The 16,236-nt window shown below is 40.6% G+C and overlaps 1 protein-coding gene across 1 annotated transcript in view; it reads right to left on the bottom strand.

Moving 5' to 3' along the window:
* The window catches only part of GRIA2 (glutamate ionotropic receptor AMPA type subunit 2), a 158,490-nt gene extending 146,425 nt beyond the window's left edge, over positions 1-12,065 (bottom strand). The window contains exons 1-2 of the mRNA XM_060147078.1: positions 11,978-12,065; positions 11,288-11,428 (exon numbers count right to left, since the gene is read on the bottom strand). Of these exons, the coding sequence (XP_060003061.1) occupies positions 11,288-11,428; positions 11,978-12,065 (229 nt within the window). The remainder of the gene's footprint in view (positions 1-11,287; positions 11,429-11,977) is intronic.
* Between the last annotated feature and the right edge of the window lie 4,171 nt (positions 12,066-16,236).

Here is a 16,236-nt window from a genome sequence, read left to right as displayed (position 1 = left end):
CAGAGCTACAGTGAAGACCAAACAGCTAGGCAAGTGTTTTGAGAAGACAAAAGTTATGCATAAATATAAAGCTATCGAATATATAAGCTCTCTGAAGACAAGAATTTCCATTTTATTTTCCTCCACCTCTCCAAGCACGCTGTTTGGTTCACAGTAAAAGGCTGGGATACAGGGAAGAAGGGAATATTGGGGTCACTTATGACAAACTAATCAAGGCTTTTATTTTCTCATTTCAACCCCCAATAACAGTATCAGGCATGATGAGGAAACAGCTTCATCCCACAAAAGAGAAAAATGCACGCTTTGTGTCGTAAAGCTCCTAATCATATTCAAACCCACATCTGTCTGGTTCTAAAGCTTGGGTTCTCTCATCTGCTTTTCATTTAAATAAATATAATTTAATTAATTAGGTGAAATAAATCATGAGGAATCTATAATGTGTACAGCTAGACAATGTGTGTAGCTATCTTAATTATGTGCTTGAAAGCTCCACCAGGGATGAACAGCCCAAACTGTTCAACATCCTCCTGGAAGCGACATGCAACATGGTGATAATGCTTGAGTTTCAGCATCTTGGCTTCTAAAAACCATTCTCCTATTTCAGCGTGCTAAACATATCTTTAAGGGGCTTATGCGGTTTGTTTCGTTAGTCTCTTCTTCGTCACCCAACAGTCCTGCCCTGGTATACAAACAGCAGAAAAAGATTCCAGCAAGAAACTAGACATGCATTTTCCTCTGTCCTCAACAAGTGCTTATCAAAACCATCCAAAGATCTCAACACAGAAAGTGACAACAAGCCCGCTAACTTCCATGCACTTAGACGTGCCCAACACAGGCTTTTACGCCTATTCTCCATCTCCAAAATAATCCTATAATGTATGATTCCCTTTTACAAAGGTGGAAACGGAGACTCAGCTGCGCTAAACAACTTGTCTGATGCCACACATCTAACAGTAGGACCAGAATTCCGTTCCAAGTTCAGACTCAACTAACGCTCTTCTGTGTCCCAGGACACCATGGCTGCAAACTGCAAAGAAGCATCGTCTTTTATTTTTGTAGAGAAAACGCTTGCGCATTTATCATTAAGATGACGATTCTTGACTTGTCTGTGTCCTGAGAGATAAAGAAAAAAACCGAAACTCTATTGTTCCTCAATATTCCCTCTGAATTGTTGCCTCTGTTCCTAAAATTTCCTCTCCAGATGGAAATTAATAATAACACTGTAAACTAGTAAAAACTTAAAAACTGATAAAACGAATAAAGCTACAAACTGTGAAAGTGCTCAGGAATTACAAAGCTCAATACCTCCATTTCATACACAAACTGAAAATGAGATTGAAATCTTTCAATTCCTCCCAAGCACAAGATAAGATATGAATAAAGAAGAAACTCATGCCCTAAACTGAAGTGTATCTCTCTAGAAAAACTAGCAAACACACACTTTCCCTACCACGGCTGGAGATCGGCACTTCCAGAACTTTCCTTGCCAAATTCTTGTGAGGAAGAGAGACTTTTTTTTTTTAAGGGAAGCCCTCCTCCCATTCTAGAATCCAGGAGCTACTTCTGTGATAGCTGGATTATTGAAAACAGGCAGTCCTTTTCAATATCTGCAATTCACAATAAATAGCTTACATGAAACCTTTGAGGAATATGTTTAAAATGTTCCAAATTAGTGCCACTAAAATGTAGATGACAATATTCCCCAATATATGGACTAAACTGATCCCCCTACACCTTACAATCTTTATTCTTCAGATTGAAACTACTCATTGTGTTCTGCGTTTCAGTCCCAAATTGCACTTCAATAATTTTTTGCGTGACTAACTTTAATGACAAAAAACCCTATATATCACTCAAGAATTATCATTAATTTTGTTAAATATTCTTGTAAGACATGCTAACATATTTTAAAATATATCTAGGATTGTAATGACCATTATCTAGATGTTAAAAAAGGAGAATAGGGCTTCCCTGGTGGCACAGTGGTTGAGAGTCCGCCTGCCGATGCAGGGGACACGGGTTCGTGCCCCGGTCCGGGAAGATCCCACGTGCCGCGGAGCGGCTGGGCCCGTGAGCCATGGCCGCTGAGCCTGCGCGTCCGGAGCCTGTGCTCCACAACGGGAGAGGCCACAGCAGTGAGAGGCCCGCGTACCGCAAAAATAAAAAAAAAATAAAAAAATAAAAGGAGAATAAATCACCACCAGATAACAAACTAAAAGACAATTTTTTCTGTGTTCTGCTGATAAGCTCTATTTAGCATTTATCATGCTAAATCATCTCAGGAACCCCAAGCAGGAGATAAAGTTTATTACGACTCTCATAAATTCAAACCCTAGTAGTATGTTCCACATTACATATTTTTAGCTACAGCGTTTTCTGAAACTTTTCTGTCAATGTTTTAGCAAGAACGACTCTTTTACCAGCCTAGAATGATAAAGTGCCTGAAAGTGGTGTTTTTGCCTATGAGGGATCCAGAATGTTTCTGTTCTTTCTTTCCTCCCTCTGGAAGTAGTTAATAGTATCTAACAAATTCTACCAATCAAAAGTAATATGATGATAAGAATTCAGTATTTTATAGTCGCTCAATGTTAGTGTAGAAGCCTGACTGCAGCCATGCAAACTAAGCAAACACCAGGTCAACGAGAAGCTTAAACAGAAAGAGAGAGAAAAGGAAAAACCTCCCAGTTCCAAATTCCAACTCCTCTGCCTAGTACACCCAGTTACACTGCCTCTTGGAATCTTTCCTGTTTGTCCACAGTCCCCCTCTGACACATTAAGAAATCTTGCAATTTCAATCTACAACAAAGGATTTTTTTTTCCTTTTGGCGTGAAAATAATTATTTCAAAATGCTCATTCTATCCTTTTATTCTTGCATAAACAATAAAAAATACATAATCACATATTGCTGACATATTCTTACTGCAGTGGACCCAATACTTATGCAAGGGAAATTGTAAAATGAATACTAATTCTGAAAGAGTATTTTAATGCAAAGTCTTAGTATCAGCTGCAAAAGGTTTAAGGGCTGAGAAAACCTTTTTTTTATCAAGTTATATAACATGAGCTTCAATTAATTTTATGCTGAAGTTAGAAATGATTGACCAAGGCCATATTATGTTGTAGCGATGAAGAATTAGGTAACACTTCTCTATGTTTTCATAACAAGCATAGATACACTCAGTTTATATAAACATATTTCTATCACTTCAATCAGTATCACTGGGTTTTTATAAAGATTAGACGGAAAATATGTGCATTGAAGGGACACCTTCTGAGGTACTGAAATTTGATCAGAGTACAAGTATCAGAGCAGCATAAAGTGAATACCATAGTATTTATAGTTTGAAATTAACTTTACACAAAGGGTAAATAGCTCAGTAGAAATATGATGCCCTGTTCAGAGGACTGTAGACAAACTAGAATTCAGGCATTTCTCAATTCAATTCAGTTTGGGCTCATACTGTACATACTAAAATAAAATCAGGAAAAAAATGTAGATATTAACATAACTAAAACTATAAAGTGAAATTCTGAATAACAATTTAAATAGTAAAACTGTGACGGGTATATGTCATTTCTTTAAGAAATGTTGAGGTGAAAAGTAAAACAATCTAAGAAACTATCTCCTCATAAATCCCCTTCTATAATGAACCCTTATCTCCCAAACCTACTTGTTCTATTCAGTTGAAGACTCTTATAATTGTCAAGGTTCTACATTTTAAAACTGTCTTTAATCTTAAGCTACACATTAGTACTAAGCATTTTGGATGATTTTTTGCAATATTATGTTAATTAACATATGAAAAATAAAACTATAATTACAAGTTGGGTTTTATTTTTGCTGAAGCAAGCTATCAATAGGATAAAAATAGCTAAATTACTGGAAAACAAATTCTAAGGATAAACTGCCAATACAAAAAAAAAAAAGGCACACATATAAAATTATCACACCCATTAGTGCAAATATTAAAGCAACTGGTCCGTAGGAAACTGTGTCTATAAATTTCTCATTCTCAAATATCTCTAAAAAAATATATTTTTGTAATTCGGTGCTTTGTAAAAATTTTGCTATGGTTACCAAGGGGGAAAGGAGGTAGGGAGGAATAAATTGGGAGATTGGGATTGACACTACTATATACGAAATGGATAACTAATAAGGACCTACTGTATAGCACAGGGAACTCTACTCAATACTCTGTAATGACCTATATGGGAAAAGAATTTTAAAAAGAGTGGATACATGTATATGTATAACTGATTCACTTTGTTGTACAGCAGAAACTAACACAACATTGTAAATCAACTATACGCCAGTAAAAATTAATTAAAAATAAAATAAATATTGGAGTTTTTTAAATTTAAATAAAAAATGAAGGAATTCACAGAAAATTGTGGTATATAATATCCTGGGGATGGGGGGATGGGGGAGATAAGACAATTCTGTGGCTATTCAAGATATACGAACAGTCACTTTTTGTGGAAAGTCCAAAACACAAATGGAAGTGGGGCACACCCATAATCCTCAGAGCCCTGAGAAAGGATCCCTGTATTCTAACCACTGCAACATGGCTTCTGCATCACCCCAACAGCATTTATTTCAGCAAAGCATTTTAACACAGAGCAATGTAGCTTTAGGGATAAATATAATAACTTTGAACATATCTAAGTTGTAGATGAAAATGAAAAATGTGTCACACCTCTATCTAAACAGGATCGGAGGCAGATTTTACCAAATAAATTCTCTCTTCTGAAATCCAAAAGTAGCGTAAGAGCAAAATTCTGACTTAAACAAGTATAATTCTATAACAAGAAATTCCGCTATATGCAGTCTGCGTAACAGATAAAAAAATCGTGAAGGATACAAAGCCAGCAGTAGCATGACCCTGCCATTAAGAAAGGCATGTTTTCATTCTCCACGTTAATTTTTAAATGCCTTCATTCTATAAATTAACATTATCAAAAATGACAAAATACTTTAAATTGAAGAGTAACCAAAAATAATAGGTATTAGACTACTAATGGACACCTCTGTAAGAATCACATTCATATTTCTCCCAAATTAGTGAAACCTGCTTTGAGAAACCTTTTAGTTTGGGGAAATTTTTAAATCGTGGGTGATTTTGAGATTCGAAAAAAAATCGCGGGTAACCTTGAATTCAGCAACTAATTTTCCTATTGTATTGACGAGGCATAGTTACTTATGACATTTGGCAATGAGTTATTTAGAACATTAGAGAAAACCTCAGAAAATCTGAATGAAAATTGCTGGAATAAAAGAGCTAGAATTTTAATCATGTCTGGGGAGTCTTCAGTAGAATTCAGTTAAAGAAGAAAAATATAATTTACTCAGTGGCCACTAACATCCCAATAAAATGTTTAAATCTAATACAAGATTTTAGCTCTGTGGAGTATATCCTCTGCTTACCTAAAAAAAAAAAAAAAAAAAAACTTTTTCAGTTTAAGTTTATTTCCTGTAATAGCATCTGCTCTGCAGATTAAGCACTTTCAGTGACTTTTTTTAAAAGGGAGGAGAACAGAGGAAGAGGAGGGAAAACACCCCACGCTCTTTGAAAAGTCAACCATACGGCAACACCTGATGGAATAACCAGGGAACAACTGGTCCTCTAAAGCCTTCCTTAACATCGTCAGGGCTCCAGAACGTCTGAAGGTGTGAGTGTTTTTGGAAGAGATTCCGAGAGAATCTGGGCTCTGGCATGAATCAGCATTTTACGGTCCTAATGTCAAGGTGCAATGACCCCATCACTTTAAAGGCTTGACATGAAAGGGAAACCTCTTGAGTCAGCAGGTTGAAGTCTGCAAGACCTCAGAAAGGAATAGCACAGGAATAAATTCCTGTTACTATGAAGCTTCTATAGTTTCATACAGTAACTTTTATTTAAATACTCAGTTTCTCACATCCTAAATAGAATATTTCAACCAAAGCCATTCTTTGATTTGTTTGGTATAATGTCTTTTCTTGAAATTCTCTTGTGATATACATGGAGTATGAAAGCTTAACTACAAAAAATCCAATGATAAATTAATTATTCTCACGTATTAAGAGCTACTTCACTCTTTGTAACTTCCAATTGCTTATAATCGAAGATTTACACCCTAGGTTGTAAGGTAGTGTGTTCTGGTACATTTGTCCCCAGTTTTCTTCACACCACAAATTCTCATAATTGCTTAAGAGCATCCAAGTTGATTCTCCTTTTATGAAATTTTGGCATACATTAAAGTGGGTAACTCCAGGCTCTCGTAATTACCTCGACAAAATGACAAAACATGATAGCCCAGCCAATCTATAATTACTCAAAATCTATAATTATAATATAACTATACAAACACACACACACAAATTCATGCAAAGTGTAATAAAGGTTTACCAAGCACCAATTAATGTGATGAACACAGATACACAATCTCAATAATTCATGACTAAAATTCAATGATAATAAATATACCTTAAAATAATATCTGAAGGACCTACTGGATAGCACAGGGAACGCTACTCAATATTTTGTAGTAATCAATAAAGGAAAATTATATATATATATATATATATATGAATCGCTTTGCTGTACACCTGAAACTAACACCACATTGTAAATCAACTCTACTCCCATAAAATAAGTAAATAAATAAGATCTGAAGAGTCAAGGTTAAAAAGCCTTGATTCTTTCTCCAAGGAAGAAGCATACTTTTAGAATTCTCTCTCGTCCAAGAGCATTTATAATCAGTAATGTTCCTGAATTTCTTTCCAAATCAAATTCACAAGAAGACTGAAGAGAATCTATTTTTAAAATAAAATCGAAGGCACTCTTTTTAAAAGGAATTCGGAGTTATTTTTCAAACACATCATTTTAAGTGAGTTTTTCCAAAACAGGTGCCATTTACACATATTTCTTCCATCTCTCTAAAGGAATGGGTTTACGTTGCTTCAAAAGGCAGTGTGCACAGCAGTTTTACAAAAGAACAGTATTTCTCCAACATCTCCATCTGCTGGCTTAGAGGAAAAGTAGATTTTATCTGGTGTTTCTTGAAATTTAATATTTTTATAATTTATTGTTATGAAATTGAAATATGAAACTATTAAATTATTTTTAAATAGCTTAATAGCTATTTGTCAAAGTCTTTCAGTAAAAAATAGGAAAGATTTTGAAGAGGACATTTACTATTGAATATTTTTAATTCCAAAGCCCTATGTGATCAAATACTCAAGTTCATAGCCCTTTTAGACAGTTTTATGTTGTTTAAAATAAAACAAATTTACTAAAACAGAGTTTTTGTAAATAGTACATTAAACTTTATTAAAACATTTTAGAATGTAAACATATGTAGTATTCGCCTAAAACCTGCTGTTGATTTTGTTAACCTATACACAACGTGTGGTGTATACACATATGCCGATATCACATTTATTATTTTCACAAAAATGTTGAGTTACAGTAATAAATTGCTTTTGTAGAAAAACTACTAGAATATCTCCACATCCTCAGACTAAACTTCTTAGACAAGACCCAGCAGACAGTGCATAGGAAAGGCGTCCAGGCCAATAAGGATTTGAAAACTATTTGAAAGAGCATTGAGGGGAAAGGTTAGGAAAAAATGAATCACTATAGGAACAGCATTCATTTATTCTCTGACATCTAGAAGACACTCAGCAAATACTGAAGGGGGCAGGGGGGAAGGAAGGAAGGAAAGAATTCTTGAGGTCCATTACTGATTCAACTGTTGAATATCAGATGCTAATTTATTTATTTTTCTGATTTCATGGATTTTCTCATATTGAAGTCATATGTTTGAGCAACCTTCAAGGAAAAAAAAAACCACCTCACTTTAGTAGGCTCTCTAGCTAATCAGAAAGAAGGAAGAAAGGAAGTGGGGAGGGAGGGGAAAATAAAAGGAGAAAGTAAGAAATTGGAAATCTGTCTTTATTTCCTCAGGTACCCATGGAAACAAATGGGAACAAGTAGGTCCTTCCATTATTCCCACTGTGACTGTGAAAGAGGGAGTGGGAGGGAGTTCAGAGCCTGCACAGTCACTTACCCAGTTCAGAATATAATGACTTCATTTCGTTTGCATAACTTTAACCCATTCCATGGATCCTGCTGGACCCTGAAAGCCCCATTCGCCTTGAAAGCCCCATCGGCCTCAGCAGTTCCAAAGAAGTCCCTCCATCTCAGGAATACAACCAAAATTAGCAGACTAATATCTTTTCTATTTTGAAATTATATTAAGGTTTACAACTCTGCTTTCTTAATATATTAAATTTATACGTTACATTTAGGGTTAAATTTACCCTATGGGATTTTTACAGTTTAACTCGGAGGAAGGACAAGCTACTTTATGAACACTGATTGATGATACACATTTTAATACTGGAGTGAAGAAGCAGAATTCCTTAGATTTCTGGAAGAAATGGAAGAAAGTCGGTTGGGTTTCTATCAACAGATTTGACATTGCTGCTTCCACTTCATATAGGAAAGAATCATGGACTCCCCTGTCTGAGAAGACAAGGAAACAAAGGCTAAGGAGAAAAAGCCTTGAGCATGATTTAAGTGATCAAGACTCATCTTAATAAATTTGATATTAGAGATCTCCATTCATTTTTTGACTGTTAACTTTGTGAGTGTAGTTTATACAAGCACCTCTCTCTCTCTCTCTGAAAAGAGGTAAACTAATTTTACATTTTCTATTGCTCTTGGGAAAAAAAAAAGGATACAAACACTCCATTTCATTTTGCAAACTCTAGATTGTAAAATTCCCAAAGGAATGAAGAAATTGAGTGCCTGGTCGATGAGTTAATGTCAACTCCAGAAAATTCTATTCAATAAGTCTCTCTTCCATACCAGGGCCTCAACTAGCTCTGCTCAGCAATCAGTAAGACTACTTATAACACGGGAGAACCAGAGACCATGGCTCTGAATTCCCGTGTCGGAAACTTGAAAATGCATTCAATTCTTCACCATCATTTGTTTTACTGTCCTAGAATAATGCATGGAGGAGAAAATTTGGGACCTGGACACATGTAACTTTTTATCTCAGCTCCATTTTCTAAGTAAAACAACAAGAAAAAAATCTGTGCAAAATGAAGATCTGATTTTCCCATTTTCTCAGAATTATGGTCAAGGAAATTAAATTGTGTTTTTTTTAAATGAAATCTATCTCTTATTACATGGATATACTCATTCTGTGGAAATGTATGGATTTATATATGTGTTGAATATATGTACAGTTTCTGTCTACATATCTTATTTCAATTAAATTTATATTAAATAAACCTATCCAAAAATACTGAGACTGAGGACCTAAACTAGTCACCTAACCTTACCTAACCATTACTTTTTAGTCTTTACAAAGGCCCAGCACAGTCATTCAGCATTTGGAATGAAGACATATTCATTGCTTTCAGGGGACCCATCTCCTGTGCTCTCAGTCAGGCCCTGGCATGATTTTCACCAATGAGTGAACTTCTCTGTCATTGACCATATTCAAATTCTTCTCACCTTGTTTTAAAAATCTAGATCCTTCCAATAATCATAGTCTTGCCTTAGGTTCATTACTTTCCACAGCATTTTCACACTAGTATACAATTACATACAGTCAGATACTTAGCACAATTGTGTGTCAAACTCACAATTCAGGGGGAAAAAATGGAAACCTGATATCAAATAAAATGAATAATCAAAATCTGATAGGTAAACAGGTCAAGCATAAAAAGTCTTCAAAACTTAAACTACAGCCGGTTTCTTTGTATACATACATGTATACATATATAAATTTTCCAAGATATATATTATTATATTCTTCTATGGAGTTTTTTTTAACTGCAAATCCACTTAAGCCTCTCTCTCTCTCTTTCCCTCTCTCCCTCTTTCTCTCTCTCTCCTCCCCACCATGCCCAGTTGCTTTTCTCACTTAGAACCAACATCTGAAGAAAACACACAACACTGAAATCCTCTTAAACAGGTTTTCATAAACAGTTGACTTCTAAGCATCTAACAGGACCGTGATGACGACCCCCGCTCTATCGGTCAAAGCCGGTGGTTCCGTTCCTTCATTCATTCGGTGGACGGGAGCTTCAAACCGAGCGGATGCTGTTTCTGACACTACAGTCAAGCTAACCCATGGGCTCTACAATTAAGGCTTATCACGGAGCAGCGGGACGGCCACCAGCTGCCTGTCTACCGTGGGGACTCCGCGGTCGGCCTTTCTCTGCGGTCATGTTCCGCGGGCTCCTTTGCAAGTAGCCGGAGTGGGAGGGGAGCCATCAGCAAGTCCCCCCGCGAGACTGTCAGCTGTGCAGTAAACACTGAGAACGTCAAGTCCGAAAAGAGTCCCCGCAACCCAGTCGGCAGGAAAGGATGCCAGCCGCTGGCAGAGGGCAGGGGGTCCGGGGGCGGCCGCGCCTGGACTCGGGCCCGCCGGCCTTCCCACGGAACCGCGCGGGGACTTAATTGCTTGGGTCCCAGCACTCTGAGGCCTGGATGGAGCTCCGCGGCCGGTCCCCGGACACCGCGCGCCGCGCCGGGACTAGCAGGACGGCTGCGAAGACTAAAATGGCTGGTCGGCGGCTTCTCCACCTTCCGAACTCGGCGCATCCCGCCGCTTTCGGGTCCTTCTCCTCCCGCTGCCTCGGCGGGAGCCCCGCGACCTGCGAACCAGCGCCCCGGCCGGCGAGGGCCCGCGGCGCCCCGGGCACGCTCGCCGGAGCGCTCGGCCCGCAGCTCCCGGGGCCGCGATCCCCGGCCTGCGTCAGCCGCGCCGCGCCCCTCGGGGGGCCTCGGGTGCCGAGCGCACTGCGGGACCGCTGTGACAACGTGTCCCGTCTCGGGGGAGCATACAGGCTCACGGGGTCCGCACGGGGACCCCGAGCGGGGCCTGCAGATTTCAAACCGGGGCCGTGACGTCTACCCAGCAGCCCGACGGCGCGCCCCAGGGCACCGCGTGCTCGCGGGGCACAGGGGTGAAGGGCTCGCCTTGAAGACTCCAGCTACGCCGGTAGCCCTGCACCCAAGGGCGTCCCCTCACCTCCGACACCCACCCCACCCGAGCCCCAGAGCGCACACTCCCCGCCGCCTTTCGCTGGCTCTTCACCGCCCCCCAGGCCCCAGCCAGCGGGCGTCCGCGCGATCGCCGACACCTTCCCCCGACGCTGCCACACGCACGCGCGCGTGCAGTCACTGTGCCCCGACACCGACACGCAGGAACACACACACACACACACACCAGCCCGCTTTCCGCGTGCGGCCCCCCGAAAGGACATAAATATTCCTTACTCACAAGCATTGGTGACTGCGAAGCTGTTGGCTACCTCCAAATTGTCGATGTGGGGTGTCAGTCTGAACTCCGAAGTGGAGAACTGAACCATCCCTACCCGAAATGCACTGTATTCCTGATCGGCGCCCCTGGGAAACAGCCCCCCTGCAAAGAACAAACACCAAGCGGGAGGACAGTGTCAGCGCCCGGCGGAAAGCAGGGGAGCCCGCTAGCGCCCGACTGCCCCGGAGCCCCTCGTTCACACTAGCAGGCCGAATAAACACATCCACGGACCCGGGAGCCGGTGTGTGTGTGCGTGTGCGGGGGGGCGGCAGCATCCTAGGCCGAGGGTCAAGGCACAGGGGGGCCCGAGGGCAAGGTGGGTGGCCAGAAACGTCCTCCCTCCCTAGTGATCACAAGCTGTGCGTTCAGAACCCCTACAGAACCTGAACAAACCGGAAGATGCTGTGACGGCAGAAGGAATAAAAATCTGGGGGTCATTAATGAGAAGCCCTTTCCCTCTCTTGTATCAGAGGCATAGTCTTCTGCCCTTGCCTCATCTTAAAAAAAACATATATATTCCAGGCAGTTTAAATCTGGAATGCAGTCAAGGTATGACATAAGTCTACATGACATGAATTAATTTGTCCACCGTGAACAAAGATTACCACCAAATTATGCACAATTCAAAAGCAGAGCACAAAGGATACCTACCTATCTGTATGCTGTTAGAAGAGACACCAAAAATCAGTCCCCACAAAACAGGAGAAAGGAGGACAGATATATGCATAATCTTTTGCATTTCCAAGAAAAGTAGAGCATCCACAAAATACCCTTTCTTTCCCCCCTTTTCCTCCTCTTCCTTCTTTGGCAGTTCTCCTCGGCAAATTAGATCCTCTGCATTTTGACACAGCAATGTAGCACCGAGCTGCTAGAAACCCGACGTGGTGGCAGAGGAATCCCTATTTCCAAGGTCCTGCGGGTGGCTGCCGCCCTGCGCCCGGTCCCCGCTCGCGAAGTCCGGAGACTGGCTGGATGCAGCTTCCAGCAGGCTGCCGCTGTGGTCCCAGCGCCTCGGCACACTCAGCACCCTCCCATGCACTCACACACTCACCCTCGCGCGCTTCTCCCTCTCCCCGCTCTCACACGCGCGCGCGCGCGCGCACACACACACACGCACACACGCGCACACGCGCACACACACACACACACACACACGCACGCACGCACGCACGCGAGTCTCAGAGACGGGTCCGGCGCGCGTGCGCGAGTCGCGGCGGGCGGGCGGGCTGCCGGGGCGCCCCTCCCCCCGCGCGCCCCGCGCGCCACGGCGTCGCGCGCGCGGAGCTGGGAGCGCGGCTCGGAGCCGGGGTGCCGCGGCCTCCGGGCGAGACCTCGGGTCTCGCGAGCTGTCGCGCCCACCGGCGCTCGCCTTTCAGCACCGCGGACAGCGCCCCCGCTCCCGCCTGCGCGGCGCGGCGCGGCGCTACCTTTGTGCCGCCGCGGCAGCTGCGGCGCCGCGAGCTGCTCCAGCACGGACCGGACGCAGCAAAGCCCGTTTCCGGCTGCCGTGCGAAGCCGAGTGGCTCCGTGCTGCTGGCGGTGAAGTGTTCTCTCACCAGGCCCTGCGGCCGTACGATACAAGCAATTCTGATTTTTATCTTCCAGAGCCTGTAAAACCCTCCTAGCAATAGAGAAACGCTGCCTCCCACCGCACCTGATCCACCAGGAAAGCAAGCGAGCAAACAAAACACCCATGAGGAGGGGTTCCAAAACTGTCAACTTTAGCTAAATGAGAGGTAGCCAGGATCCAGGGAAAACCCCGAGGTCTATCTTTAAAGGCCAAAGCCGCACAGGAGAAGATCGAGACTGAACCTTTGAAATACTTTGCATGGAAATCCCATCTTTACACTGTGCCCAGCCTGCTGCGTGCGGGTCCCTCTCGCAGCTTTCACTGCAGACTTCCCCCCCTTCCCCCCCAACCCCGTCGTAGAGACATGTGTAGTCTTGGCTCCGTAGAAGTATGTCTTTACACAGCTTGAAAGCAGAGGACTCCGTTTCAAGGAAAGCTTCGTAGGATAAAGAAATTAAAAGATGAAGCAAGTCTGGAAAGGCCGCTGAGCTGCACAGCTTTTCCCAGAGACTGAGTTAGAAACCGGCTGCGGCATCGCGTTTCGGTCGTGAGTTTTGAAAATATCACCGCCCAAAGAAAGTAAACTAAGCTCTCACCCCTTTGAACCCGCGAACTGGAGACCACTGGAGAAGAAAGATGACGCAAGGGATTAGAAGTTTGTGGGGAGGGGGATGGTGGGCAGGATGGAAGCCTGGACTTAACTGTGGGAACTTACGGGCCTCACACTGCCTGCCAAACTGATGCCTGGGACCTGCTGTGGCAGAAATTCCTCACTCCGTCTATGGCTTTTGCGGTTTAAACGAAGAAATCAAGGACGACTGAGTACAAGTGACTGTTTCCAGAAGGCGGGAGATCGGAGCCCACGATACGGAAGGCGTAGCCTGGTAATATGTCAGAACGCCAAGAGTTAGCCTATCGTGCTGCTATCCTGGGCACTCGTCCCATGAGTATCATTCGTACAGCCTCCTTGTTGACCTTGTAGGGTCTCATACTTGACCCTTAATCACTTTGGGCCTCAATTTTTTTAAAAAATGAGGAAGATGAGCAAAGCGGCCTCTATGGCTCTCTAATCCTGTAATCCATTTCAAATCATGGTCTTTCCCTGTTTTTGATTTTCGGTATATTTTCCTAAGCCAGGAAGTAAAAATATACATAATCAATTATTAAGTTTTTTTATACTACAGGTAAAAATACCTCCCAATTTTGTCACCAAGAATTTATTTTAGTCCGTTAATAAACACTTCTCTGCATATAACAGGTGTTGTGAGTCAAAATGCATTTAGCCTTTTAAAAAATTAAAAAAGAATAAAAATGGTAAGGAAGACATAAATAAATATATATCCAAGTTTACAATATAAACAATAATTAAATACATCTTATCTATTCAATCACTAGTTGTGATGGAAGGCACCAAAATGATTTGAATTATTCTCTAAAATATTTTTAATGCGTAAAAGAATGAATAACAGCTCAGGGCAAAATAAAAAATACTTTTTTCAGCCATATTTTTTCTTCATTCAGTTTTTTTCCACAAGAAAAACTTCAACTTCATGCCAAGTAACTAGGAATGAAAGAAGAGAGAGAGAGAGAAAGTTAAATGTGGATAATTGGTCATGGTTGAAGTATGGGTCAATGTAAATTAATTTTTTTTTTAAAGAGGACTTTTTAAAAACTATTTTCATCTTAATCTATTTTAAAGTCAGGGGAAAAGATGGACTCAAAATTGACTGAATTACATTCTATAAAAACAAACAATATAAAATAAGAATTTGCTGAATCATAGAAGCACCTTTCCTAGTAAATAATATGTAATAACTCAAGGCAAGTATTACTGTTTAGTGACCAATTATAATTCATGTATAAAATGGAAATAATTTTAGTAGGCATGACTTGTAATTCAACTGTTTTTCTGTTAATGTGCCTTTCACAAGGCATGTACGTTTGGCACCATATATAGATACATCTCCTGCAGTATTAGCATCACTGTACTTATATTATCATTCATGGAACTTTTTCAAATTCACTATAACATTTATTACATAACATTTTTCAGGCATAGAATACTGTCAGTATCAATGTGATAAATTTAAATTGGCTGAAGGAAGTGGTTATGCAAATAAATGAAAAATACTGCAATTTATTTTTAATACTTAGAAACTCTGTTTCAAGAAAATACCTCAAATTGATCAGTAATAAAATCAAATTTGAAAATTTCAAAACTACCAGGAATACAATTGAATATAAAAGCGTGCTCAAAGAAACAGTTTGCTATTTTCTGCCCTCTGCTGTTCAATTTTGGTAATTATCTAAAATGTAAGCGTTTCTGAAGCAAGGATAAAATTACAGTAAAAACGGAAGAAATAAAAATATTATCCATTCTGTCATTTGTTCATTTGCTCGGTCGCTTTTACTGTTGCTGTTTTGTGTGTATGTTTAAATATAACTTCAGCATTAAGGCTAGAAATAAATATTATACATAAAATCTTCATTTCTGTTTTACTCAGTCTTTGTTTCAATATAGGAAATAATCATTTTCTTTTTAAATCTGGTTTGCAATGCTTAAGATTTTATATATGCGTACATATTCTGTGAAGTTTCAATTTGTGTTCCGTAATGAAAAAGCATCAAGGAAAGTCGTTATATGTGTGAGGGGGTGGGACAGGGGCAGGGGGGTGACAGCTCTGAAATGACTGGCAGAGCCTATTTTAGCTGAATTCGTTACCAAAATTGGATTATAAATGTCAATACCCTAGTTTCCCGTGATGAAGCTTCAATAAGGTGAAGATCATCCCCTGCCTTCCTATCGATCCCCTGGAACCGTGAACATGCAGGCTATCGGAAAGGCTTGGACGCAGATGCTGCAGAAGGATCCAGGTTCCAAACCTGAGACATTATTGGCTGAGACAGAGAAAATAAAAAGAAGAAAAAACACGAGGATTTTAATCACTCAGGACAGTAAATAGAAAAAGATCTTCATTCCGGGGAGTTTCAGTTCTTCAATTAAAGATAAAGAATAATATTGATATAAATAGTTATTCAGATGGAAACAATATTGATTATTCTTTTCTTTTGTGACACACTTGATCATTGATTGAATAAAATCAATTTATATGACTCAAAACATATTAAGCTTTTGTATATTTTTTAAAATGAACTTAGAATGAAGTCCAAAAATGGAAAGAATAAGTGAAGTTTTCATTTTGTTTTCTTTAAGGGCTCTGATTACATGGATTTTAATTAATTTTACCCCAATTAATAGCAATCCTATAGCAGAAATATTTATTGGAAAAGTGTTTCAATACATTAATTAATTCAACAAATTAAACGGGACAAGGATATT

The sequence above is a fragment of the Lagenorhynchus albirostris genome, chromosome 4 (assembly GCF_949774975.1).
Source record: "Lagenorhynchus albirostris chromosome 4, mLagAlb1.1, whole genome shotgun sequence".
NCBI lineage: Eukaryota > Metazoa > Chordata > Mammalia > Artiodactyla > Delphinidae > Lagenorhynchus > Lagenorhynchus albirostris.
This window is presented reverse-complemented; position numbering and strand designations above follow the sequence as displayed.